This window comes from Phoca vitulina, unplaced genomic scaffold (assembly GCF_004348235.1).
Source record: "Phoca vitulina isolate PV1807 unplaced genomic scaffold, GSC_HSeal_1.0 scaffold8, whole genome shotgun sequence".
Classification (NCBI taxonomy): Eukaryota; Metazoa; Chordata; class Mammalia; order Carnivora; family Phocidae; genus Phoca; species Phoca vitulina.
Genome location: NW_022589711.1, coordinates 43227146 through 43254438, shown reverse-complemented (window position 1 = coordinate 43254438; position 27293 = coordinate 43227146). Strand labels below are relative to the sequence as shown.

The following is a 27293-nucleotide window of genomic DNA, read 5'->3' as shown; positions in this document are numbered from 1 at the left end:
GAAACAGTTTGTCAATTTCTATTAAAAGTCTTCTTAGGCACCTGGTTGGCTCAGTTGGTTGGACATCTGCCTTCAGCTCAGGTCATGATCCCAGAGTCCTGGGATCAAGTCCTACATTGGGCTCCTTGCTCGGTGGGGAGCCTGCTTCTCCCTCTGCCTGCCACTCCCCCTGCTTGTGCTCTCTCTCTCTCTGTAAAATAAATGGATAAAATCTTTAAAAAAAAGTCTCCTCAATTTTTATTGGAATTGTATTGAATTACAGATCAATTTGGAGAGAGGTAACATCTTAATATTGAGTCTTCTGAAACATGAACATGGTGTAATTCTTCATTTTTGGGGGGTATTCTTTAACTTCTCTCAGCAATGTTTTCTGGTTTTCAGTGTATAGGTCTTTCATATTTCTTGTCTTATTATGGCTAAGTGTCTCATATTTTTGATGCCATTATAAATGATATTTTCAAATTTCAATTTCAGGTTGTTGTGGGTAAATAGAAATAAAATTGATTTTCGTACATTGACCATATATCCTGCACTTTGTTAAACTCACTTATTAGTTCTAGTAGCTTTCTTTAAATTTTCTTTATAGATGATAATTTCATCTATGAAAAAAGATGATTTAACTTATTTTCCAATCTAGATAACTTTTTTCTTGCCTGAGTACACTGGCTAGAATCTCCAGTACAATGTTAACTAGAAGTGGATGTGAATTAGAAGATTTTTCTAGTCTGGCTGTGGGGAATAGGCATTATTTCCTTTGAGTGCTGAGCACTGTTTCCTTTAATCCCTTCAGATGGCTCTTTCCCTGGTTAGTTCATCATAAGTATGTGTTGATCAGTACTTTGTTAAGGAGGAAATTCTGTAGATCTCTGGGATCCTCTTTGTAAACTGTAGCTGCTTTCATTTTCCTGGTTTCTCATCTCCATCTCATCAACTCTGGGAGTCAACAGGTTTCCTCCTGGGTTTCCCCTCCTCCTTTGCTGCAGTCTAGAAACTCTCAGGGCAGTAAATGTGTGGTTTTAGGGTTCACTTCTTTTGTTTCCCATTTGTCAGAGATTACTATATTTCATTGCCTGATGTTCTGTGTCTTAAAAAAACCATGGTTTCATTTATTATATCTGTTTTGTTGTTTGTTTATTTCAGGCTAGATGTTAATCTGGCCTGTTTCTCTATTGAGGTCTGAAGTGTAAGTCCAAGCATTATCTGTTTTCTTCTTATCACAAAGCTTCACTTAAATGTTTCCTCCTCAGATAGGCCCTTCTGTCATAACACTCTCAAAAATAGGTCCACATTTTCCCCCTCATCTCACTTTTCTCCTTGATAGCATTGCTATCTTTTTTCAACTGTAACAGTACATCTACGGATTCTTTATATGTTTTTTATTATAAATTGAGGAAAGAGATCATAATTATTTTACTCATCACTGTATATCTAGTGCCTGGAAAAATGTTAGACACAGAAGATGCTTAATATTTTTTTGAATGAATGAATTTTTCCCATTTATTATTTACTATAATTTTTGTTCATTTTTGTTCCTTGAGGCATTCCTTCTTTTCTTATTCTTTTACTCCTCCATTTTTTATGTTCTCCAATTCATTTTTTATATTTATTTGCCTCTCTTTGCTAGTTCTTTCTTATTCTTATCATCCCCTCTTCTGAATTTTTCTTTATGCTTCTATTTGTGTTCCCAGTATCTGTTACCATTCCCTACACTCTGAAAAAAACCCACGCAGTGAAAGCAGGAAAATATCTATAAATAGACTTGAGGCTTTCTAAAGGATCTCCCATTACATAACTAGAAATTGATGCACAAGCAAGTCTGTCTGACATGTTCTACACTAAGCCCACTTTTCAAAACTCCTTTTTGTTCAAACAGGATACTACTATTCTCTAACTAGCAAAATTTCTGTCATTTTCACAAGTAGAAAAAACACTAGACTATGAGGCAGCTGACTGGGTGTTAGTCATACCATAGACTGGTTGTGATTCTGGAAAACTTATCTAACCTCTCTGTGTCTTGGTTTTGTCTTTTATTATAATAATGTCTACTATTTATAGAAATGCTTTTATAAACATTAACCAAGAAAAATTCCATAAGTCTCTAAGGGGGGTAGGGATTATGATTTTTTACTTTATATATGAGAAAAAAGAAACTCAGAGAAGTTAAGTGACTTGCCAAAGATTTCAGACGTAATAAGTAGTTAATAAGTAGAACTTGCCTGCTGCTCTTTCCAAATCATTTCACTGGTTCCACAAATCATAATCTGTCAAATACAGAGGTTTCCTTTGAGCTATAGAGTTTTATTATTCTATGATGTGAAAGATTTGCAGATGGAATAAAGTTTTAGGGGAGGGAGTTCCTTGGAACCTAAACTACAATAAAAAATGATCAGTGAAAGAGCCCAGGAAAAGATTGAAATTGAGGTGCTTCTCCAGAAATGAAAAGTATAAAATTCAAAATAGAATGTGATATCACTTTGAGAGCAAAATTGATATAATAAAATATAAAAGCCGGGGGCGCCTGGGTGGCTCAGTCGTTAAGCGTCTGCCTTCGGCTCAGGTCATGATCCTGGGGTCCTGGGATCGAGCCCCGCATCGGGCTCCCTGCTCTGCGGGAAGCCTGCTTCTCCCTCTCCCACTCCCCCTGCTTGTGTTCCCTCTCTCGCTGTGTCTCTCTCTGTCAAATAAATAAATAAAATCTTTAAAAAATATATATATAAAAGCCGGATTTCAGAGAGCACCTGTCTAGTCTCAATTGTGAGAAATAATTTTAAATTGTTTCATTTTTGAATATATTATTTTATTGATTGTGGATAAAAACTGGAAAAAAAAGTGGTTCCTGATTATAGTATAATGCAATTGGTTTCCAATGACCCTAAAACTTTCAGATATTTAGAGACAATAATACAGTGGAAAGCATATGAAGTCTGTTTTGTATCAAATAGGTGTAAGTATAATTCCCACTAATTGTAACTTTGGGAAATTAATATCTTTTGACTTCATTTTTTTTCATCTGTAGAGGAAACTACAGTTATCTGTTTGCCTTAAAGGGTTACAATGATCATTAAATAATATAACACTGAGTCAAATTGCTGAGCACAATCCCAGAATAGGACACTTAAAGGAAGTGGGTTAATGTTCCCCAAATAGAGATAATGCAAATATGCTTTCCTGAAAATTAGAAAACAATTCATGAAAAGGCCAAATAGTCTCTATTATAATAAAATGGAACTATAAAGATGTAATCAGGTTATGTGATTAAATAAATTAAAAGCAAATTTTCATAAAATTTATTTTTAAAACACATTCCAGTTAATCAGTCCCTTATCAAAATATAGCATATTGATTATCAAGAGAAGACTTTAAAGAAATTTGATTTTGAATCTCATGGCTTGTCTGAACTCCTAGGGAGCTCACTGGTGGACACATAGAGGATCTTTTGATAGTCTTCTAAGGACTTGATTTTACTTCTGTCTTGACACTTCAGATCTTTGTTTAGAAGAAACTATGATTTGTTTTGCAGAATCCCAGTGAACCCCGTAACTACAGAAGCTATTTCTGCTTTCACTTGTCAAATTTGAAAAACCCTCTGGCTGTTCATATGAGCAAAAAGAGCCAGCTACGTGCTCTATCCTAACCATCATCATTTAATTACTGAGCACATATTTGTGCTAGGTGTAGAGAGTATAAAGAATTTGAGATCTACTCTTCAGGTTCTTGCCATGCATTTGGAAAGGTAGAGCATATGCATAAAAATAAGTAAACATACAAATGAATTTATGCTAAGTACTAACTGCTTCACATACTTCCACGTACAAGCTTATACACTATAGGCATTTAAATAAAGAAACTGGCACAATGGGGCTCTGATGACAGCAGGAAAGGTTTACAATAGGAAGTAAAATTTGAGCAGGGCATTTCCAGAGAGGGGATGATATGAATAAATTATAAGGGTAGCAAGATATGTATACTTGGCTTAAGGGGAGTGTTTTTATAGAAGAGTAGTAGAAAATTCATTTGGAAATGTAGATAGGAATTATATTTTAGAGTACCCTGAATGTTTAAAATCTTTGCTTTTTAAATCTGAAGGCAACATAAGATTATTGAAGGGTTAGAAGTAAGTGAGCATGTCTCAGAACTTCTTTAACCTTTATATCATGGTTGATACTGTAGAATTCTGATTAAGAGACTGCTCCTGCTCTTATCTTCAGGATACAATTTCCCTTCTTACTATAAAAGCATTACATGTTTATTATAGAAATATCAGAAAATACATAAAACTAAAAGAAGAACTTGGTAAAATCCACAATCTCATGTTTGGAAACTTTTTCTATTTGTATAGATGGATACATTTTCTCTTTCTCTCTCTCTCTCTCTCTCTCTCTCTCACACACACACACACACACACACACACACACACACACACAATGTTGGGGGCATCCAACCTTGAGAAGGCTAAACTGGGATTCAGAAGCTTGAGTATGTGTGTTAAGCTACCTGGAGACTATTTACAGAAAAAGTTTTGGCTGAAAATTTTTATGTGGCAGGAAATGGGTATGAAAGAATAGAATTAGGGTAGAAGTCAGCTAATTTTTTATGTAAAGAGCAATATAGTAAGTATTTTGAGTATCATGGGCCATATGGTTTCTGTTCAACCCTGCCATTGTAGTGTGGATGCAGCCATAGGCAGCATGTAAAAGGTGAGTGCGGCTGTGTTCCAATAAAGTTTTATTTATGGAAACTGAAATTTCATATAATTTTCAGGTGTTAAGAAATATTATCATAATACCTAATAGGTTTCTGTTTTAGGAGAAGCAGAAGTCAACATAGATATCAATGTTCTATCATAATTCACCAGGAGCTGAGACAGTGAAAAGCATCCAAAAAGGGGGTGTTCTGCTAGAGTAGAAAATTAGAGGATGCTGATGATGAAAAATAAGGGCATTCCCAGAAAAATTTTATGGATTTCACAGGGATTGAGTATATTTAGCTACAGGAAGACAATGTTTTAGGTTATTATAAGTGATGTGATCCCATTAATCATCTGCAAACGGGTGAGGTGAAGTCTGAAGAAATTCAAGATACAAACAGCATTTGTGTGTGTGTGTGTGTGTGTGTGTGTATGTATTTTATACAAATATGAAGCCATCATATATATTGTTAAGCAACCTGCTTTTTAAAAACATAACATTGATTAGTATATTGTAAATGTCTTCTTGTCAATGAATGTTCACTCCTAATATCACTAATATCATCTGCACCTGCAATCATACCCTCATTCTCCATTCTTTCTGCACTAGTTTATAGAATTGATTACTCCACCATCTTCAAATTTGCATTTTCTACCATGGTAAATGTTAATACTATTGACTCTTTAGTTTGTGACTTTAATTCCCCATTTCATAGTGTTTGGTACCTAAAATCACTATAGAAATGTGTGTTTGTGTATTCTATTTTAATAAAAAGCATCAGAAGTTAGGAATACTTAGCTAACTCTAGGAAATCTAATTATTTAGAAAAAGAAAATATTGTAGCCCTTGTTAGAATACTTTTATAAAATGGCCAAAGGCAGAAGGTTTCCAAAACAAGAAAGCAATCAATTGTTATTGATACTGGAATGTCAGGTTTACTATTTATAAGGACACCATGGCTCTTCCTCCTCAAAACAAAAGACAGGGACTCTTGAACTAAGAGAATGTGGTCTGCAGGGTTTGAAATATAATGGGTGTGAATAAATGGGTATATGACATTAGCTATTTGAAGTATTTATATAATTATTAAAATTATCAGATTGCACTTCCATAACAAAACAAAAATTTGCATGCATGCTGAATGTGTTTTTAAAAACACATTACTAAGCACAGATGTATGGGTTTAACCAGGCATTAAGACTTAAAAAAGCTATTTGCCTAACCTTTATAGAACTTACTCTGATAGGAAGTACGGATCCGTTTCGTTAAATCAGGATAAAGGTTAGACAGGCCACGCATGCAAAAGTTGTCTTTGGAACATGCCAGAACATCAGCATCAGCAGCAGGCAGAGGAAAGAGAGAAAAATAGTCTAAAGTGAAAGGAAGGGATATCATACCAGAATCTAGAACAGCCAAGATGAAGAAATTGCAGCAAGTTTAGGTAGTCAAATTAGAAAGGAGATATTAAAAAAAACAAATCAATTAGAAAGAGGTGATAGATGAATGATGAGAGTGTTGTAGTACTTTTACTTAATCAAATATCCTATAAGAATAGATGTCATATTTCTCATTCATTTTATATAGTAAACTTATTTCACTTGTAAATAATATGTATGTTACCTCATAAAAATCAAAATGGTTGTCCTTAGTCGTGAGTATTAACAAGAAAGCTTAGGGATTTTAGTTTTTGGTATTTTATTTTTATAACATAAAGTGAGTACTCATTGTAGTGATTTTATACACGAAATATGAACAAAGTTTATGATTTCATCAGTTTTTTCCTGATTTTAAAGTCACCAAAATTCTAAGCTCTAATCATAATTGAGTTTCAATAAGTTTAAATTAATAACAGTTTTATTATGCTCATCACAATATACACCTTGTCATCCCATTGTGTATATCCAGTAAGTAACTTAGATGCTGTCATAGGATCCACAGTTTTTCTAATTCAGTTTGGGCTTTCCACATACAAATGTTGCCTTGTATCCCCTAATATCTTCCTATCCTAGAGTCCATAAACTTTCAAAAATCAATGTTCTCTTTTCCGGTCATGAGGGTATCTTATGGTAAATGCATGCACAATTTCTCTTATTCTGCCGTTCTTTCAAAAGCCGGAAATGGTAGAGGCAGAAACTATAGAATTTGAACTTTCCAGCATTCCTAAAATATTGCTAAAAGCTGAGATCCCTAACAAAAAACAGAGATTCCAAGTTCTGAAGGAGAAATTTTGTGCTCCTGAAAAGGGTCTAAATTAGCAATGTGAAAAGGGTTGAGGTTTATTTAAAAAAAAAAAATTAACAAAAAGGGAGAATTTCAGCATGTCAAGTTAATTTTTCATTAGTCCAAAAGGAAACTTCTTTTTTTATTATGTTATGTTAGTCACCATACAGTACATCATTAGTTTTTTTATGTTATGTTAATCACCATACATTACATCATTAGTTTTTGATGTAGTGTTCCATGATTCATTGTTTGCATATAACACCCAGTGCTCCATGCAATACGTGCCCTCCTTAATACCCATCACTGGGAGGAAACTTCTTTTATTATAACATTCAGATGTTATGTTTGGCACATTTGTTATTTAGAAAATAATACCTATTATCATGTTATCTTTCTCGTTTAAAACATTCTTTACATGAGTATATTTAATAAGGGCTTTAATAATCAACTGAATTTTTAAAATCAACTGATTAAAAAAACAAAATCTAATAGAACTAAACACATAATACTATAGATGTATTTCCATCTGCAAATCTTTGAGCTCAACTAATTTTTTGTCAACTACAGTATGTCAGTGGACAGAAAATGTACAAAATTTTGTCTGTTTACAAAGCCAACTATTCAGATAAATATTGAAATTTCAGTAAACTTTGGATAATTTGGCATATCAAAATTTGTCATTGTATAGAAATTATTTCTGCTTATATCTTAAATAACTATACATAGTTAAACAAATTTATTGGTCCTGTCAAGCAAAATGTTCTCTTTCATAGCATTTAAAAATGTTAATAATGTTTATTGCATTTGTGAAAATGCCTCCAAGAAAATCACCATCCAACAAGGAAAGGTGACAGCTAGAATATGGAGTTTAAAAAATTAAAAAGAGTGAAATACTTAAAATTGTATTTTTAAAGAGTCCAGATATATTAGGAGAAAATTATCCTGTTAAACACAACCATTGCAAACAAATTTTTCAACTACAGAACCTGATTTTCATAGCATTTTTATATTTAATAGCTTCTTGTTTTCTGTTATTTCTTAGGAATTCGACCTAAGAAACTTGAGATGCTTCCTAACTTTGACAGCAAATTGAAGTTTAAACACTTCATTTACCCTTTCAAGATTCTCACTATGTTTCTGCCCATTTTTATTCACATATCATAAATTATGTTGACTTTATATTGCCATGCATTTGAACCGTATCATAGAAGAAAGATAAGAAATCCAAATGTAAGAAAACAGATGAACTAATCAAGCTCATAACCATTTTGTTTTATCTCCTACCTGCAATGAACTGCTTGTTTTTTCGAGGTGACCGTGGTTGACGTTGGTATAGGTCACTTGATCTATATAGGTCAATGGTCCCCATGCTTAACAGTACTGTCTTCTGTATAAAATCCACCACAGCCAACCCATTGCAGTTCCCAAATGCAACTCTGAGAGAAAAAAAATATGCAACTAGAATGTATCACAGCAATCATTATTATTTTTATCTTTGATTAAAAATAAGATAATTAGAAAGTAATGCCATAGGGTTGGGGAGGTTAGGTCATGATTGGTATAATATCAGGAAGGATATCACGCCTTTAGTTAGGATAGGTTAACCTTGTATAGTAGCCATGACCACTGCAGTCATATTTCAGCATTAATTTTATTAGTAAGTAGTGATTACCCAATCTGCTCTTGAACTTGGCCTTATGTTTTTATAATAGAATCATATAAAATCTTTTTGCTATGCAATGGGGAAATACATCAAGAAATGGCACACTTTAATAGCTATAGATGGTTAGGTATGTAATTAGATGCCTTTTTTTTGTCTGTGAAATAATTAGATGCCTTTTTAAAATAAAATTATAATTGTTAAGCTCCAAATTATGTCTCTTCTTAAACAGAGTATATATTTAACACAAAATTTTACATAAAATTAACTTTCTATACCTAAGGTTTTGACATCTTAGTAGATATAAAGAGAGAGAATTTTCATTCACAAAAATTAAAATTTTTCTCACTCTCTTGTTCTTTATTTTGTCCTACTTATTAAAAGACAAACACCATTTGATGAATTTCTCCTGAGAAATTAAAACAGCTCTACTGAGCAGGCATTTTGAAGATTTATTTATTTATTTGAGAGAGAGGACATGAGCAGGAGGGGCAAAGGGGAAGGAAGAGAGATCCCAACCAGACCACTCTCGGTGCATAGCCAGATGTGGGGCTTGATCTTACAACCCTGAGGTTATGACCTGAGCTGAAACCAAGAGTTGGTCACTTAACCAACTGTGCCATCCAGGTGTCCCTAAGCAGGCATGTTGGTCAGCCTAACCATTAGGCTTACACAAACTATTTTTTTCTCAGTTTACAACATGCTTTCTAACTGAACAATTGTATATTTGTGCTTTTTGTTCCCTAAACCAAATAAGCACTAGTTGCATGACTGTTGTTTTGCTCATTTTATGTAAGTTCCATGTTGTTTTATTACTTAGATTGAATCTGATTAACAAATCATCAGTTTACTCTCAGTCTAGTTCTTTCTACTCTATCACATAGCCTTCCTTATAAGTAAAAAGAAAAAAGTTCTACCATATTAGATGTTTTGCTATTTCACATAGAGTTCTACATCTTCAATAAGACAGACTTTGGAAACTAAAAAAAAGTATTGTTATAAAAGTCAGCAGATTACATCTCCATCATTTATAGGTGACTTGAAAAAAATTAACAAACTTTGCCAGGCCTTAGTTTCTTTACTTTATAAAAAAAATTATAATACTAGATTTATCTACTTCTCATGGCTTTTATGAACAACAAATCAGAAATTTGTTATTAAAGTACTTCGAAAAATTTCCATACATAAGTAGAATTGATCCCAATATTATAAGTAAATGCAATATTATACAAATTACATATCATAGCAAGTTTAGCTCTCTAAACTTGTGCAAGTATGATAGAGTTCTCAAATGCAACACTGACAAGAAACAAAAATAGGAAATTAGAATGTATTACACTAACCAAAATGATTATTTTTATCTTTAATTAAAAATAAGAATACTAGAGGGGTGCCTGGGTGGCTCGGTCAGTTGGGCCTCTGCTTTGGGCTCAGGTCATGTCTTTCTCAAACTTACTTCATATAGCATGATACCCTCTAGGTCCATCCATGTTGTCCCAAATAGCATAGGTATTTACCCCTTGTTGGATTGATCCCTTTGAAATTATGTAATGCCCTTCTTTGTCTTTTATTACAATCTTTGTTTTAAAGTTCATTTCTGATATAAGTATCGTGACACCAGCATTTTTTGTTTTGTTTTGTTTTACTTCAGTTTGTATCCTTCACCTTCAGCCTATGTGTGTTTTAAGTCTGAAGTGAGTCTCTTACAGGCAGCATATAGAAGGGTTTTGTTTTTATATCCATCCAATCATCCTAAGTTTCTTGATTGAAGCATTTATTTGATTTACATTTAAGGTAATTATTGATAGGTATGTACTTATTGCCATTTTGTTAATTGCTTTTATAGTTCATCTTTGTTCCTTTCTTCTTCTCTTGCTGTCTTTCCCTGTGAATGATGACCTTATTATGTTTATATTACTCTATTTTTTGTGTTTCTATTGTAGATTTTGCTTTGTGGTAACCATGACGTTTATGTATAACACCCCAAGTAAGTAGCAGTTGGTATTAAATTGCTGATTTATATTTGTACTCACCTCTCCACATTTTAATATATGTCATATTCTGTATTTTCTTATTTTGTGTATCCCTTAACTAATTATTACAGATACATTTGATGTTACTACTTTGTCTTTTAACCTTTATACCAGCTTTGTAAGTGGTTGATCCACTACCCTTACTGCATATTTGCTTTTACCTGTGAGGTTTTTTCTTTCAAAATTTTTTACTTCTAGTTATGGCCCTTTCTTTTCTACTTAAAGAAGTCCCTTTAACATTTCTTGTATGGCCAGTTCAGGGGTGATGAACTCCTTTAAGTTTTGTCTGGGAAATTCTTTATTTCTTCTTCAATTCTGAATGAAAACTTTGCTGGATAGAGTATTCTTGGTTGTATGTAGTTTTCCTTTCCACTCATTGAATATGTCATGCCACTATCTTCTGGCCTGCAGTGTTTCTGCTGAAAAATCACCTCATAACCTTATGGGGGTTCCTTTGTACATAACTAGTTGCTTTTCTCTTGCTGCTTTTGGACACTACATCAAAAACTAATGATGTACTATATGCTGGCTAATTGAACATAAAAAAAAAAAAACTCCATAGAAAGTTGCTACCAATTGGTACAGTTGGCCTTGTAGATAAAAACTATTTTCTACCCTGTAAACCCTGTCTAAGATAATGTTAATAAATTTACCCAATTAGCTGTGCCTAAAAACAAAATTCTCTCTTTATCTTTAATTTTGACATTTTTATTATTATACGTCTTAGTGTAGACCTCTTTGGGTTCTTCTAGTTTGGGGTTCTCTGTGATATTTGGACATAAATATCTGTTTCCTTCCTCAGGTTGGGGAAGTTTTCAGCTATGATTTTTTCAATTAAATTTTCTGCCCTTTTCTCTCATTCTTCTTCTGGAGCCCTTATAATGTGAATATTAGTACTCTTGAAGTCACAGAGGTCCCTTAAACTATTCTCAATTTAAATTTCTTTTTTCTTTTTGATGTTCAGCTTGGGTGATTTCTAGTACACTGTTTTCTAGATCATTGATTTGTACTTCTGCATCATCTTATCTGCTGTTGATTCCCTTGAGTATATTTTTCATTTCAGTTATTGTATTCTTCAGTTCTGATTGGGTTCTTTTTAATATTTTCTATCTTTCTGTTGAAGTCCTCACTGTGTTCATCTGTTCTTTCCTCAAGTTTGGTTAGCATTTTTATGACCATAATTTTGAACTTTTTATTAGGTAGATTCCTTATCTCAGTTTCATTTAGTTCTTTCTCTGAGGTTTGTCTGTTCTTTCATTTAGAACATATTCCTCTCTCTCCTCATTCTGCTTGACTTTGTGTGTTTGTTTCTACATATTAGGTAGATCAGCTATATCTCCCAGTTGTGAAGGAGTGGCCTTAGGTAGATTTCCTGTGTGGCCCAGAAGTGCAATCCCACCTGTTCACCAGAACCAGGTGCTCCGGGGTGTCCCCTATGTGGGTTCTGTATTTCATTCTGTTGTGGCTGGGCTGCAGCTGCTTCAGGTGTACTGGTAGGTGGGCTGAACCTTGGCATAGCTGGCTGAGAGGCCTGGCTACAGCTTCTGTGAGTATGCTGTTGGGGGTGCTAGCCTGCCTTATGGTTGGCTGCAAGGTCTGGCCATGACTGTTGCAGCTGCATTGGTGGATGGGCCCACAGGGGAATGCCAGGATGGGATGAGTAATGCTAACAAGGTAGATGGAGAGTATCAGAAATGGTGTCTGCCAGTACCAGGCTAGCTAGGTAGAGGAATATGAAAAAAGTGCATCTATTCCTGAAGAAAGTTGCTACAGATCCTGACCCTCAGATATCCTAAAATTAGTCAATAAATCTCCTTCAAGTAGGGCCCAGTTTCCTTTTAAACTGCTTCCCCTCTGTTGGGTTTTGGTGCAAATGAGTTTGTGCACAGGCTCTTTATGAGCAGAGTCTCATTTTCCTATAGCCCCGTGGCTCTCCCAGAGTTAAACCCTGCTGATTTTCAAAGCCAGATGTTATGGGGGCACATCTTCCCAGTGCAGGTTCTCAGGGCAGAGGTGCCTAATGTGGTGCCTTAACCCCTACCTCCTCAGGGAGTACCCCTGCCTTTGATATCTTTGTCACTTGTGGGTTGCCATTCTGGGGATATAGGTCCTGACTAGTCTGCATCTCTATTCCTCCTTCCTGTCTCCGTGTGGCTTTTCCTTTATATTCTCAATTGTGTAATAAGAGTTATTCTTCTAGTCTTGTGGTTATTCTCAGAGAGAGTTGTCCTACATGTAATCATAATTTTGGTGTGTCCATGGAGAACTTAAACTCAGAATCTTTCTACTCTGCCATCTTGATTTTCTCCTCATCTATAAATTCTTTTTGTATTTGTTAGATAAAATCACTCTATTATTGGTTTACTTTATATTCAAGTAAATAATGTAATTATGTCCTCAAGTTATTATTTTATGGGTAGTAATGAAGCACTATCCTTTCTAGCCCTTGGATACTACACTATTTCATGTTTCTACATCCTAGATAAGATCCCATTAATTAAAAATTCCTCAATTATTCTATTTGAATATGTCATGTGTATCCTGCCCTGAGCCTAAAAGTTACATTTTATTTTAATTTTTAAAGTAAGCTCTACGCTCAATGTGGAGCTTGACCTCATGACCCTAAGATCAAGAGTCGTATGCTCTACTGACTGAGTCAGCCAGGAGCCCCTAAAAGTTACATCTTCTGTGTATTAATACATTTAATCCTCTCAACATTTTATCTCATTTTACTGATATGGAAATTGAGCACAGAAACTTTAAGTAACTTTTCTAAGATTCAAAAGCTAGAAAACAGAATTAAGATTTGAATCCCAAAGAATCTGACTCTAGCATTCAGGTTCTTTAACTCTGCACTTGATTATCTCAGTAACTATAAGACCAGAGCTTCCACTAAGCCTAATCATCAAAACTTTATGGCTCTGTATCCTCTGGAAATTATGGGAGGAAGAAGAGCTCATAATAATAGAAGAACATAATTGCTTTTATCTTTGGAATAAAAGTAAAATATTCACATTTAATCTTCTCATTAGATTCCTTCAATTACTTTGATTTCTCACCCTGTTATTTCTCCACACATTTTGTTCTGTTACCTTGCTGCTTCTATCAATTTTGATATTTACACTTTCAAATGACTTTCAAGTCATTGGTCACATACCATAGGTCCAAGGTTTCCTAACCATTTCTAGTGTCTGATGATTCTCACCAACTCACATTCCCAAGTCCCTAAGGAAAGTATGTTCAGAGGCACAAAGCAAAGTTTTCTTTTTTTTTAAGTTTTTTTTTAAATTTTAAAAATTAAAGTATTTTTACTTAAACAATTTCAACAATAAATATAAGATGAAAGTCCCCTTAATTGGCCCACTGTATGCCAATCCCCCTTTCAAAAATGATTGTCATTAACAGTTATTATACCCTTCTTGCCCTTTTCCCATGTTTTAACAAGCATATAATTATTCTATAACTTTCTTATTTTCACAAAAAGACGTCAAAGACATATTTCCTTGTCTGTGTTCTTTAACTGTTGTATTGTATTCTAAGGTACAAAAGTAACATGTTTTTTAAAAGAGCATCTTCCTATTTATGGACATTTATATAGGTTCCAAATGTTTTGTTATTATATATAATAAAGAACATCCTTCTACAAACTGCGTTAAGTGAGTCTTCAGAAATCGTAAAAATTTCACTAAGATTAGAATTTTAGGGTCAAAAGATATACTTAGTTTTATTTTAAAAGATAAAATGTATAAGAAAAGAATCCATTTCCTCATATTGTTAACAGAAAATATTAACAATCTTTAAAAATTCTCTCATATAACAGATAAAAATTGCTATTCTGTTGCCTCAATTTTTTTTACTTGTTACCTGTGAAGTTATAAATCCATATTTCATATTTCACTAAAATTTCATATTTAGTGGCCATTTGTATTTCTTTTCTGAATTGCCTGTTTATATAGTTTGCTTATTTTGTAATTGGGTAATTTTTTTTCTTATCAATTTGTAGAAATTTAAAAAAATGCACTCTGGATGTTTATAGCATATTACAGGTAAACAATATTGCATAGTATAATATCCTGTACTTTGATTTTTTTAACTTTATTAGATATTTTGGTAATTATTCTATGTAAATTCATAGGATGTGAATTTTTAAAAATAACTCCACAATATTTATGTGTAATCTGATTTATTTACCTAGAATTTTGTTAATGGACAATAAGTTGCTTCTAGTCTTTTGCTATTAACAATACAACAATGAATATCCTTCATAAGTTACTTGCACTAAAATATGGAGTATAATTATCGGATAAATTTCTAGAAATAAAATTACTCAATTTGCAAAAATCTTATATTTTGCTTTTTTATTCAAGTGAAACATTCATAAATAAAAATGTACATAATTGTACACTTCAATGAATTATCACAAAGTGAACAATCCCACATAACCACAAACAACTATGTCAAGAAATAGTATGTTACAAGCAGCTGCCTCATGCTTCTGCCAATTATTGCTACTCTTTCCTCTCCCCAAATCTGACTTTCTACCAGTTTTGCTTGTTTTTGATAGATGTTTGGCTTTTTTCATATATATTGTACATATAAATGTAGTTTTTCACTTTAATTGCTGTAGAATTCAAATGGATATGTTACAATTTATTTATTCAATCTACTCTGATGGATATATTTTATTGTAGTTTGGGGATATTACAAATATAATATTGCCATCACAAATAATGCTATTGTCTTTTGAAACATATGTGCTTGCCTTTCATTGGGTATATACCCAGAAATGAAACTTTTGGGTTGTAGGGTGTGCCAACCTATGTATGCTAAAATGGAGTAAATAATGCTACCAATTTTATAAAGTAGATTCAACAATTTACCCTCTTAACAACAATGTATGAGAGTTCCTGCTACCCAGTATCTTTGCAAACCCTACCAACATTACTAATGGGGTTGTGTATCTTCTTATATATATGTGAAGATATATGTGTTATTTATATATCTTTCTTTACAACATACTCAAATTTCTTCTGCGTTTTTTCTGTTATTTGTGATTTCCTTATTGATGATACATGAGACTCTTTTTACACTCTGCATATGAATAAGTCCATTGTCAGATATATTTAATCCAAATATCTCTTCCTTGTCCTGCCATTTCACCCTCTTAATGATGCCCTTTTTTCCAAGAAGTTCTTAATGTTTTTCTTTATGTTTAATACTTTTTGAGTATTGTTGAAAAAATATTTTCTTAACACAAGTGTAATGAAGATATTCTCCTATAATACCTTTTGAATCTTTGTGTGTAGTAGGAAAGAAGAGTCAAATTTCAGTTTTCTATATAATCTTTCAATTGACTTTGTAGTATTTATTGGGGGGAAAACCTGTCATTTCCTCTATTGCTCTGCAGAACCAATTTGGCTATAAATGCCTGGATCTCTTTCTGCACTCTTTCTTCTGTGCATTGGTCTTTTTGTCTATCTCTCCTGTGCCAATAGAAACACTGTCATAACCAATCTATCTTTATTAATAAGTCTTGTTTTCCAATAGAGCAAGTCTTCTAATTCTGTTTTTCTTTAGTACTGTCATAGCTAACTGTGGTCTGTTGCATTTCTCTATAAATTTTAGAACCAGTTTTAAACTTCCAGGGAAAAAAACATGCTAAAATTTATCTTGGCATTGTGGTAATTCTATAGATCATTTTGTGAAAACCTGACATCTTTGTGCTATTATTGAATTTTACATTCCATGATTTAGGTTCTTTAATTTCTCTTAAGTTTTATAGTTTTCTGTGTAGAGGTCTTGATTATCTTTTATTAGGTATAGTCCTAGATTTGTTATTATTTTTATTTTATTATAAATGGAATCTTTATACAATTTTAGTTTCTATTTTTTCAGTATATGGAAATGTATTTTTACATTGACTTCGTATTCAGCAATCTTGCTAAAATCTATTAGTAATTCTAATAATTTATCTGTAAAGTATTTAAATGTTGCACATACATAAACATTTCTTTCCATTTCCTTTTTTTTCTAATCTATATAACTTTGATTTATTTTCCTTTCTGTATTGCTCTGGCTAGGACTTACAGTACAATGTGAATAGAGGTGGTGACAGCAGTCATCCTAGTCCTGTTTTTATCTCAGAGGTTTGTAAACCTTTCAATATTTTACTGTAAAGTATGAATGATATTTCCTGCCATGTATCAGATTAATGAAATTTCCTTCTTGGTTTACCAGATGATTTTGCTTTTTGCAACTCATGGCTTACTTACATGGTTTTCTATTTTATCCTTTAATGTGATGAATTACATGAATTCATTTCAAATGTTAAACAAGCCTTGCATTCCTGGCATAAACAAAACCTGGTTATAGTATGTAATTATTTTATTGCTAGATTTATTTATATTTTGGCTGGGATTTTTACACCTATATTCATGTTGCACTTTTAGTAATGGTATTTTCAAATTTTGGCATTGGATTATGCTGGCCCATAAAGAGATGAATATGACTTTTTCTTTCTCAATTCTCAGAAAGCTTTTGTGTAATATTGGTATTACTTATTTCTTAAAATTTTGCTGGGATTTATATAAGTAGCCACTTGAGCCGGAGTTTTTCGGCAGTTCAAACTGTCTATGAGAAAGGTGTCCAGGCTGTCTTTCTCATACAAGTGTAAGTTCTTTAGAGGTTCTATAGTGACTGTCACTGCCACAGTTACTTTACATGGAAAATATGCTCTCTGACTTATTCTAAACAACCGTCAGCTTCTGAACCTGGTGATATACTTTCCTAGCCTCTTAATTTTGTCATTCCTTGCCTTTATAGGTCAACCTTTTGAGTACAGAACCCTGAAAATGGCTTGAAGTCAGTCATCGGCCATAACTACTTGGGCTATATTCTTGCAAACATATATTCTTGCCATATCAAATAATGGGATTATTGACTGTCCCACACTTCCATCTTCTCTCCTCCATTCATTAAAGGGCTGTTTCTTCCAGTTTCCCTACCAAACAAGTTTTCAATCAAAAACAAGTTCCCCTTATGTATATTCGCATAGAACCTCCACAGTGTAAAACTCCAGGAACACAAGATTTTTTTTAGGTAGTATCCCTTTCAAATGGCTTCAAAGAGCTCTTGGAGCTCATCAGACTTAGCTTAGGGGAAGACTGGAAAGTATAGAAGTAGATCCAAATATATTTTTAAAAATGTATTATTTGATAAAAGATGATTCTAAATTTTGAGGGAAAAGATGAAGTATACAGGAGGTGGTGTTGGCTACAACTGTTAATCATCTGGAAAAAAGTTTAATCCCTATTTCATACCTTATATGTAAATAAATGCTAGATAGAAGAAATACTTAAATATGTTAAAAATAAATATATTAAAAGAGAATATAGTAAGTGAGGAAAGCTTTTTTTTTGTATGACACAAAATCCAGAGCCATAAAAAATAGAATTACTTTAAAAATTTTTTTAATTTATGCATGGAAAAAACTATCCTAAACAACCTCATAAACAAAAGCAGGGAAAATACTGACAAGTTACATCACATAGAAAACTAGCTTTCCTACTTTGTAAATAGTTTTCACAAATCTGTAAGAGAAATACTAACAACTCTGCAGAAAAATGGACAAAGAATATAAACAGAAATGTCATAGTACAAGAAAATATGTTCGATTTCACTTAAGATACAAGAAAAGTCTACTTATATACTTCTTAACAAAATGACAGGGATTAAAAGTTTGTTTATACACTGTTGTTAAAAAGGTAATGGAATGATCCCAGGGTTCTGGGATTGAGCCCCGAATAGGGCTTCTTGCTCAGCAGGGAGCCTGCTTTTCCCTTTCCCTCTCTCTCTGCCTGCAGTTCCCTCTGCTTGTGTTCTTTCTCCTGTCAAATAAATAAATAAAATCTTAAAGAAAAGAAAAGCTGCCTTGCCTTTCTTTAAAAAAAAAAAAAAAGGTAATGGAAGATCATCCATTCTTAAAACGGTGGGAGTATAATTTGGCACAACTTCTATGGAGGGCTACAATCTAGAAATAAGGATTAATTAGAATTAAATTAGCTTTTAAAAGGAATACTATCCAACTTTCAAAGAATGTCTGATTGGACTATGTTGTTCTAAGCTTTCTATTTCCTCTTAGTTTAGCCTGTTAGAGGAAATGTGAATACTTTTTGGAAGATGATAACATCACTTAGAACCCAAAATTATCTTTATAATATTTATTTATTTATAAGTATATAAATAAATATATGATGTTATATAAATTCATATAATGTTCCATAAAAAAATTAGAAACAAAACCAGAAAGCAAATCTGGGATACATGAAGATAATATGATCAAAATCCAAGACAAATAATAAATTAGATACCACATAGGGAGTTATCAAACACATATTTAAAGGAACTATATTCAACATGTTCAAGGAAATGAAGGACAAGAATGATAATTTAGGAAGATAAAAGAAGCTTTAAAAAGAATCAAATGAAAGGCATAGAACTGAAAAATAAAATAACTAAAACGGAACTCCATGGGTAGATCTACCAAAGATTAGAAACAGCTGGAGAATTAGTGAACTCTAAAAGACAAGTCAGAAGAAAGTATCCAAGTTGAAACATAGGGAGGAAAAGGATAGAAGAGAAACCAGAAAGTATGTGTAGTAACATCCCAACAACCTCTTAACATGAAAAGTGGGAATATTATCACAAGTTTGACTTTAAGCAAGAATAAATAATCACAGGTTTTATGTACATTATTATTTTTCTTATACCATTTTCAATAAAGTAAAAATCTAGGTAAGGGCTTCTTCCCATTTTTAGGACTTAGGTATTTTAAAAGAAACATCTAAGTATATCAAATATATTAAAAAGTACAAATTAGAGTGTTTAACTACTTACATTCCATATGCTGAGCTTACAGCAAGACTAGTAATCTGTTGGGGAGGCTCACCATCCACCCACACCAACTGAATAACAAGCTCTGCTTGATACCCTGGAGGCATCCGCACTGGTCGCGTCTTAACACTAAAAAAAGAGAAAAAAGTAGTTCTACCACATATAGTTTAAATAAGTATGCTCATGCTTATCTTCAGAATTTACATAGAATCTTCCTACAGAAATATACAATACCAGGCACTGAGGGCAGTACATAGGTGGACAGTGTCTTCTAGTTTTCTTAAAATAGACCAAACCACTTAAGATTGCTTAGTTTTTTCTTTAAGTAGCTTTTCAGTCATTCAAGTCCACAACTTCAAATGGCCTTCATCACTTCCTTTTTTTTATTTTTGAGGATAGTATTTTAAATTATTTTTATTATTTATTTTCTTACATAATATTTGTTACATATATGTAAGTTATAATGCATGACAATAAAAAAAAAGACTATTAATCTACCACCCAACTTTAAGAGCTCAACAATGTCCAAGCAGGGGCGCCTTGGTGGCTCAGTCGGTTAAGTGTCCAGTTCTTAATTTTGGCTCAGGTCATGATCCCAGGGTCATGGGATTGAGGCCCACATCAGACTCCATGCTCAGTAGGGAGTCTGCTTGAGATTCTCTCCCTCTGCCCCTCCCTCCTGCCCACTATCTCTCTAAAATAAATAAATAAATAAATCTTTAAGAAAAGTTGTTCAACGTGTCCAAAACCTGAATTCCTGCTCATCCCTCTAAATTTGATTGACCTGCAGCCTTATCTATTCCAGTTAGTAACAACTTGTATCTTTCCAGTTTTTCAATTAAAAAACGTTAAAGTCATACTACTGTCCTTCTCTTGTACCTTACATCCACTCAATCATCAAATGCTGTCTGTGCCACCTTCAAAATATATCCAGAATCTGAGCACCTTTTAAAATGGATTTATTTAAATTCAATTAAATTAACATATACTGTATTATTAGTTTCAGAGGTAGAATTTAGTGATTCATCAGTTGCATACAACACCCAGGGCTCATTACTTCAAGTCTGCTCCTTAATGCCCATCATCCAGTTACCCCATCCCCCCACCCACCTCCTCTCCAGCAACCTTCAGTTTATTTCTTATAGTTAAGAGTCTCTTATGGTTTGCCTCCCTCTCTGTTTTTGTCTTATTTTCTTTTTCCTTCCCTTCCCCTATGTTAATCTGTTTTGTTTCTTAAATTCTACATATGAGTGAAATCATATGGTATTTGTCTTTCTCTGACTTATTTTGCTTAGCAGAATACTCTCTAGTTCTAACCATGTTGTTGTAAATGGCAAGCTTTCATTCTTTTTGATGGCTGAATAATATTCCATTATATATATATTCCACATCCTTATCTAGCCATCAGTTGATGGATATATGGGTTCTTTCCATATTTAAATCTGAATTTCAAATAAACAATAAATAGGTTTTTGTTTTTGTTTTTTACTGTAAGTGTGTCGCATGTAGTATCTAGGATATACTGATACTAAAAAATGTTTACTGTTTATCTGAAATTCAAATTTAAATCGGTATCCTGTATTTTTATTTGCTGAATCTGTCAGCCTTTAACATCATCTCTAGTTGGTGCAATAGCCTCTTTACTGGTCTCCTGGCTTCTCCCTTCCCTTGCATCTCAAAATCCATCTTCAACAAAGCCACAAAAGTGATCAATTTAAAATTTAAGTCTGATCATGTCTCCTTTCTATTCAAAACATTATAATGAGGCCCCATTTAATTAGGAATAAAAGCCAAGGTCCTTACAATGGCCTATATTGGCTATTACTCATCTGACTTCATCTCCTACTATCCTCCCCACTACGCCCCACCTTGCTCCTGTTCTCCCAGTTACACTGACATCCTTATATGTGGGGCACTTAATTTTTTTAAATTTAATTTAGTTTAAATTAATTAACATATAGTATATTTAGTTTTAGAGGTAGAGTTCAGTGATTCATCAGTTGTAAATAACACCCAGTGCTCATTACATCATGTCCCCTCCTTAATGCCCATTACCCAATTACCCTCCCTCCACCCCATCCCCTCCACCAACCCTCAGTTGGTTTCCTATGGTTAAGAGTCTCTTATGGTTTGTCTCCCTCTCTGATTTTGTCTTACTTTATTTTTCCTCCCTTCCTCTATGCTCTTCTGTTTTGTTTCTTAAATTCCACATATGAATGAAATCATATAATTGTCTTTCTCTGATTGATTTATTTCACTTAGCATAAGACCCTCTAGGTCCATTCACATCATTGCAAATGGCAGGATTTCATTTTTTTGATGGCTGGGTAATATTCCATTGTGTGTAATATTCCATTGTGTATACAGTACACACACACACACACACCCCCCACACCTTCTTTATCCATTCATCTGTCAATGGATATCTGGGCTCTTTCCATAGTTTGGCTATTGTGGACATTGCTGCTATAAACACTGGGGTGCACGTGCCCCTTCAAATTACTACATTTGTATCTTCGGGGTAAATACCCAGTAGTGCAATTGCTGGGTCATAGAGTAGCTCTATTTTCAACTTTTTGAGGAACCTCCATACTGTTTTCTACAGTGGCTGTACCAGCTTGCATTCCCACCAACAGTGTAGGAGGGTTCCCCTTTCTCTGCATTCTTGCCAACATTTGTTGTCTCCTGACTTGTTCATTTTAGCCATTCTGACTGGTGGTATCTCATTGTGATTTTGATTTGTATTTCCCTGATGCTGAGTGATGTGGAGCCTTTTTTCATGTGTCTGTTGGCCTTTTAAATATCTTCTTTGGAGAAGCGTCTGTTCATGTCTTCTGCCCATTTCTTGACTGGATTATTTGTTCTTTGGGTGTTGAGTTTGATAAGTTCTTTATAGATTTTGCATACTCGCCCTTTATCTGATATGTCATTTGCAAATATCTTCTCCCATTCTGTTGGTTGTCTTTTGGTTTTGTTGACTGTTTCCTTTGCTGTGCAAAAGCTTTTTATCTTGATGAAGTCCCAATAGTTCATTTTTGCCTTTGTTTCCCTTGCCTTTGGAGATGTGTCTAGCAAGAAGTTGCTGTGGCCGAGGTCGAAGTGGTTGTTGCCTGTGTTCTCCTCTAGGATTTTGATGGATTCCTGTCTTACATTTAGGTCTCTCATCCATTTTGAGTCTATTTTTGTATATTGTGTAAGAGAATGGTCCAGTTTCATTCTTCTGCATGTGGCTGTCCAACCTTCCCAATACCATTTATTAAAGAGACTGTCTTTTTTCCATTGGATATTCTTTCCTGCTTTGTCAAAGATTAGTTGGCCATTGAGTTGAGGGTCCATTTCTGGGTTCCCTATTCTGTTCCATTGATCTATGTGTCTGTTTTTGTGCCAGTACCATACTGTCTTGATGATTACAGCTTTGTAATAGAGCTTGAAGTCTGGAATTGTGATGCCACCAACTTTGGTTTTCCTTTTCAACAATCCTTTGGCTATTCAGGGTCTTTTCTGGTTCCATACAAATTTTAGGATTATTTGTTCCAGCTCTGTGAAAAATGTTGATGGTATTTTGATAGGGATTGCATTGAATATAGATTGCTCTGGGAAACATGACATTTTAATAATATTTGTTCTTCCAGTCCATCAGCATGGAACGTTATATGTGAGGCACTTTAAAGCATTTGCTCTAGCTGTTCCTTCTGCCTGGAATGCTCTTCTACCAGATACATTTCAGCTAACTCCCTCATCACTTTTTGTTTAAATCTCACCTTCTTCATAGCATTAGTTAAAAAGAAGAAAGAAATATTATTTTTGCAATATCCTAGCAATCATGAGAGAAATCCTTTTTTTTCTAACCAGGTATTCTTGTAGTAGATAGTAAATGTGGTTTTCTTTTTGATTCCAAGAAAACTGAAGAAATTCCCTAAACATACTTTTTCAATTGGGAGATAACAAGCAAGTGGCCAAGTTTCTGCCCTGCCATACATGTTCCCATTCTATTAAAACCATGTTTTTAGGATCCTTCTGGAAAGAAAATCTATGATTTGTAATGAAGGATAAAAATCTTGTGCCACCTTCATGGATATTCAAAGAAAGACCACAGTACCCCTTGGTAGAGTGTAGGTCAATTGACAGCAACTTAATAAAAGAGAAGAACAATTTTATTTGGCACAGTTTCAAAGTATTATATGACTAATATGTAAAATTGTTTCAAAATTTGGTAGCAGCTCTTACTTGAGGCATGGGATACTGTCCTTTGTTCCTCCTTCACTAGCCACAGTGTTAGTGCTTCCGGAAAGACTCCTTGAAGAAGGAAGCTGGGATGAGAGATCTGGAAATGGAGGACTTGTTTCTGGTTCTGGGGTAATAATATCTTCAATATCATATTGAAGTCGTACCTCTAATGACTTAAAAAAAAAAAATCAAGTTTTAATTTAATCTAAGTCATAATAATAAGTAATCACATTAAAATTTCTGATAACTTTTTGGTAATTATTACTTTTTCATATTAATATGTTCAGTTTTGATTTATAGTAAAGTTGAAATATCCCAGATTGATTTAAATAGTGAAATACATAGAACATTCACTGGCATTCACAAAAAATGTAAAATATTTCTTAATTCTTCAAATTTATAAGAAAAATACCTACTAGTTGAGATAAAGTTTTTATATACCAAATACTCCTTTAAAGGTATAAATTACAACTCCATATATAATGAAATAAGAAATTGGTCATGGTTATTCCAGTGAAAGAAAATAAATTGGATGTGTTTATATACACATACATAACAAATTATTATTTGTACAAGTTTTTTAGTTTAAAAAAAAATTCTGGGTGCCTGGGTGGCTCAGTCGTTAAGCGTCTGCCTTCGGCTCAGGTCATGATCCCAGGGTCCTGGGATCGAGTCCCACATCGGGCTCCCTGCTCGGCGGGAAGCCTGCTTCTCCCTCTCCCACTCCCCCCTGCTTATGTTCCTGCTCTCGCTATCTCTCTCTCTGTCAAATAAATAAATAAAATCTTTAAAAAAAAAAAAATTCTACTTTGAATTTGAATTTAGTAAACGTTTTCCAAAATAAATTCTAATTTTTGTTTCATTAGCTTAGCTCAATTTCATTAGCTTGGTTAGAATTGCTTAATTGAAAAACATATGATAAACTGTATTGAAATAAAAAGATGACCCAAAACCTTTTTTTAATCTAAAAATGTTTACAAATTAAGTACTTGATGACTGCATTCAATGCTTTAATTAAAATTGATTTTATAACAAACATTTGCTTTACAATGTAAAAATCAGCATTTTTAGAAATTCAATTAATTAACATATAGTATATTATAGTTTCAGAGGTAGAGTTCAGTGATTCATCAGTCTTATATAACACCCAGAGTTCATTATATCACATGCCCTCCTTAATGTCCATCACCTATTTTCCCCATACCCCCAGACCCTCCCCTCCTTAAGCAAACCTGTTTGTTTCCTATGGTTAAGAGTCTCTTATGGTTTGTCTCTGATTTCATCTTGTTTTATTTTTCCCTCCCTTCCCCTATGCTCTTCTGTTTGTTTCTTAAATTCCACATATGAGTGAAATCATATGATTAAAAAAATCAGCATTTTTGAAGCTGAAAACAAATGTCATTATGGGGTAGTAATACAGCAATATTACCAAATTACTGTCATAATTGTATTAAAAACTAAAAAAATCTATAGTGACTGTAACAATTAGCAGTTATTGAGTGCTAACTATACCTAGACACAATGTTAATGATTTTATATAATCCTCATAAGAACCCTATGAAATTGGCATTATCATTTGTAATTTATTATTACTTTCCATTTTTCCATTTTATTTACACAGAAAATTATATGAGTGTATGAAACTTGGTCTTACCCAGACTCTACTACTGACTACTGGAGCCTTGTGACTTGCTCAGAGTCATGTAGCTATTTACTGGTAAAGCCAGAATTAAAATATAGGCTTATCTGACTCCAAAGATTGGGTGGGATTTTAACTCATATACTTTAACAGGGCAGTACTTAAATTTGCTGTTGAGGTAAAAACAGTTTTAGACAGGCCTTTAGTAGATAATCTTTATTTTCTGATAAAATGGTAAAATGGACTCAGTAGGGTAGGCCAATTATCTATAGATGCTTTAATTTTTATTTAATTTATCCTATGAGACCATAATTGAATAATTAAATTACTTGATTAGTTTAAAATTTAGATAAGGTACCCCATAATTATTTCCATCCTATAAAAATGTTGCTATCTAGAAAATTATTAAAAATAATCTTATTGTAGTTGAGAAATGATCACTTGTGGCAATTGACAAGAAAAAAATTTAATAAAGATATACAACAAAGCTTTCATTAATTTGACATTTATACATAAAGCAATGACTGTATAAATTCTATATACACATAATCCATTCTATTTAATAATACAAAGTTTTGGTAGAGAAATGTTTTTTTCATTTTAAGCCAAACTATTTTTCAATATGTTATACTAGGTAACAAGAATAATTCAAAATCCTATGAATTGGATTACTGGCCAAATACAGTAGTCTTGAAGGCTTAAAACCATACCAAACCCTAGCCAAAATCTATGATAATTGCTTTCTTTTAATAGCTTTAGCTGTAAGCATTAAATTTTAAAAAAACTTACCACTATTTCTGTTGTTATTTCATGTCTGCTGAATTTATAAATTATGACGTATGCAGAAACTCCTGATACACAGAATATTCTGCTCTCTGGACACCAGTAAATCATCTGAATGGCATATGGATCTTCCTCTATAATTTCACATGTTGGTTTTCCTTCTCCTACCTTCTGTTTTTCAAACACTTTTGAAGTTTTGAGCTTGTACAGCATCTGCAGAGTTACTATAAGATATTGAAACATAGTTATCTTCTAATTTGAACTTAATTCTTAGATCTCATTGAAGCTTTTTCAATATATTTGTTAAAGCACTAAAATAAAACCCAAGTAGACAAAATAAATTACATGTTAACTAGGAAGCATTCAGTGTCATATACTCTTATCATTACAGTTTAGCTGGATGGAGATTCCAGAGAAAAATAAACATTTATTGCACATATACTATATACCAAAGAATTTGTAGGTCCTTTGTATGCATTGTCTCATGTAATCCTCAGAAAAGTCCCATGAAGTGAGTATTTTTATCCTCATTTATTGATGAAAACATTGTGGCTCAGAAAGGTTACAATGGAAATACTGAACCTAATTCTCTTCTACAGTTTTCCCCTTTGATTGCTACATGAGAGATTGAAGCTATTCTTAGAGAGTTTACTCTTCTCAACAAATTTCTAGACAATCCTTAAGATGAGAAACATTTGTAATTTACTAGCTAGTAATATTGAGAGTCCAATAATCTGTAGTTATTTTAGAAAGAATCTTTTCCAAGTGGCTCTGTATTAGAAAAGGATCAGTTATAATTTTTAAAAACTCTGGGGATGGTGAATTGTTTTCAGGAATATTTATTTGGGGGAATATTTTTTCCCTTATAGACCCCGATGATAACTCTCCTATAAAAAAGTTCTGATTCTATAAAAGATCCTTAAGAGAATTTCTAAAAATCTGGGAATTGCTGTCAAAAATGCATAATCTGAAGCTAATCATGAGAAACGTCAGTCAAACCCAAATTGAAGATTCTACAAAAATAATTGGCCCAAGTCCTCAAAAATATCAATTTCATGAAATAAAGACTCATAAACAATTCCAAATTGAGGAAAACTCAAAAGATGATAAATGCAATAAATAATCCTCAAATTTCTTTTATTATAAAA

General features: G+C 33.1%; 1 protein-coding gene across 1 annotated transcript in view; it reads right to left on the bottom strand.

Moving 5' to 3' along the window:
- Positions 1-27293, bottom strand: part of STXBP5L (syntaxin binding protein 5 like) — a 432652-nt gene that overhangs the window by 108381 nt on the left and 296978 nt on the right. The window contains exons 16-20 of the mRNA XM_032406647.1: positions 26152-26369; positions 23724-23896; positions 19500-19625; positions 8196-8347; positions 5927-5998 (exon numbers count right to left, since the gene is read on the bottom strand). Coding sequence (XP_032262538.1) covers positions 5927-5998; positions 8196-8347; positions 19500-19625; positions 23724-23896; positions 26152-26369 — 741 coding nt within the window. The remainder of the gene's footprint in view (positions 1-5926; positions 5999-8195; positions 8348-19499; positions 19626-23723; positions 23897-26151; positions 26370-27293) is intronic.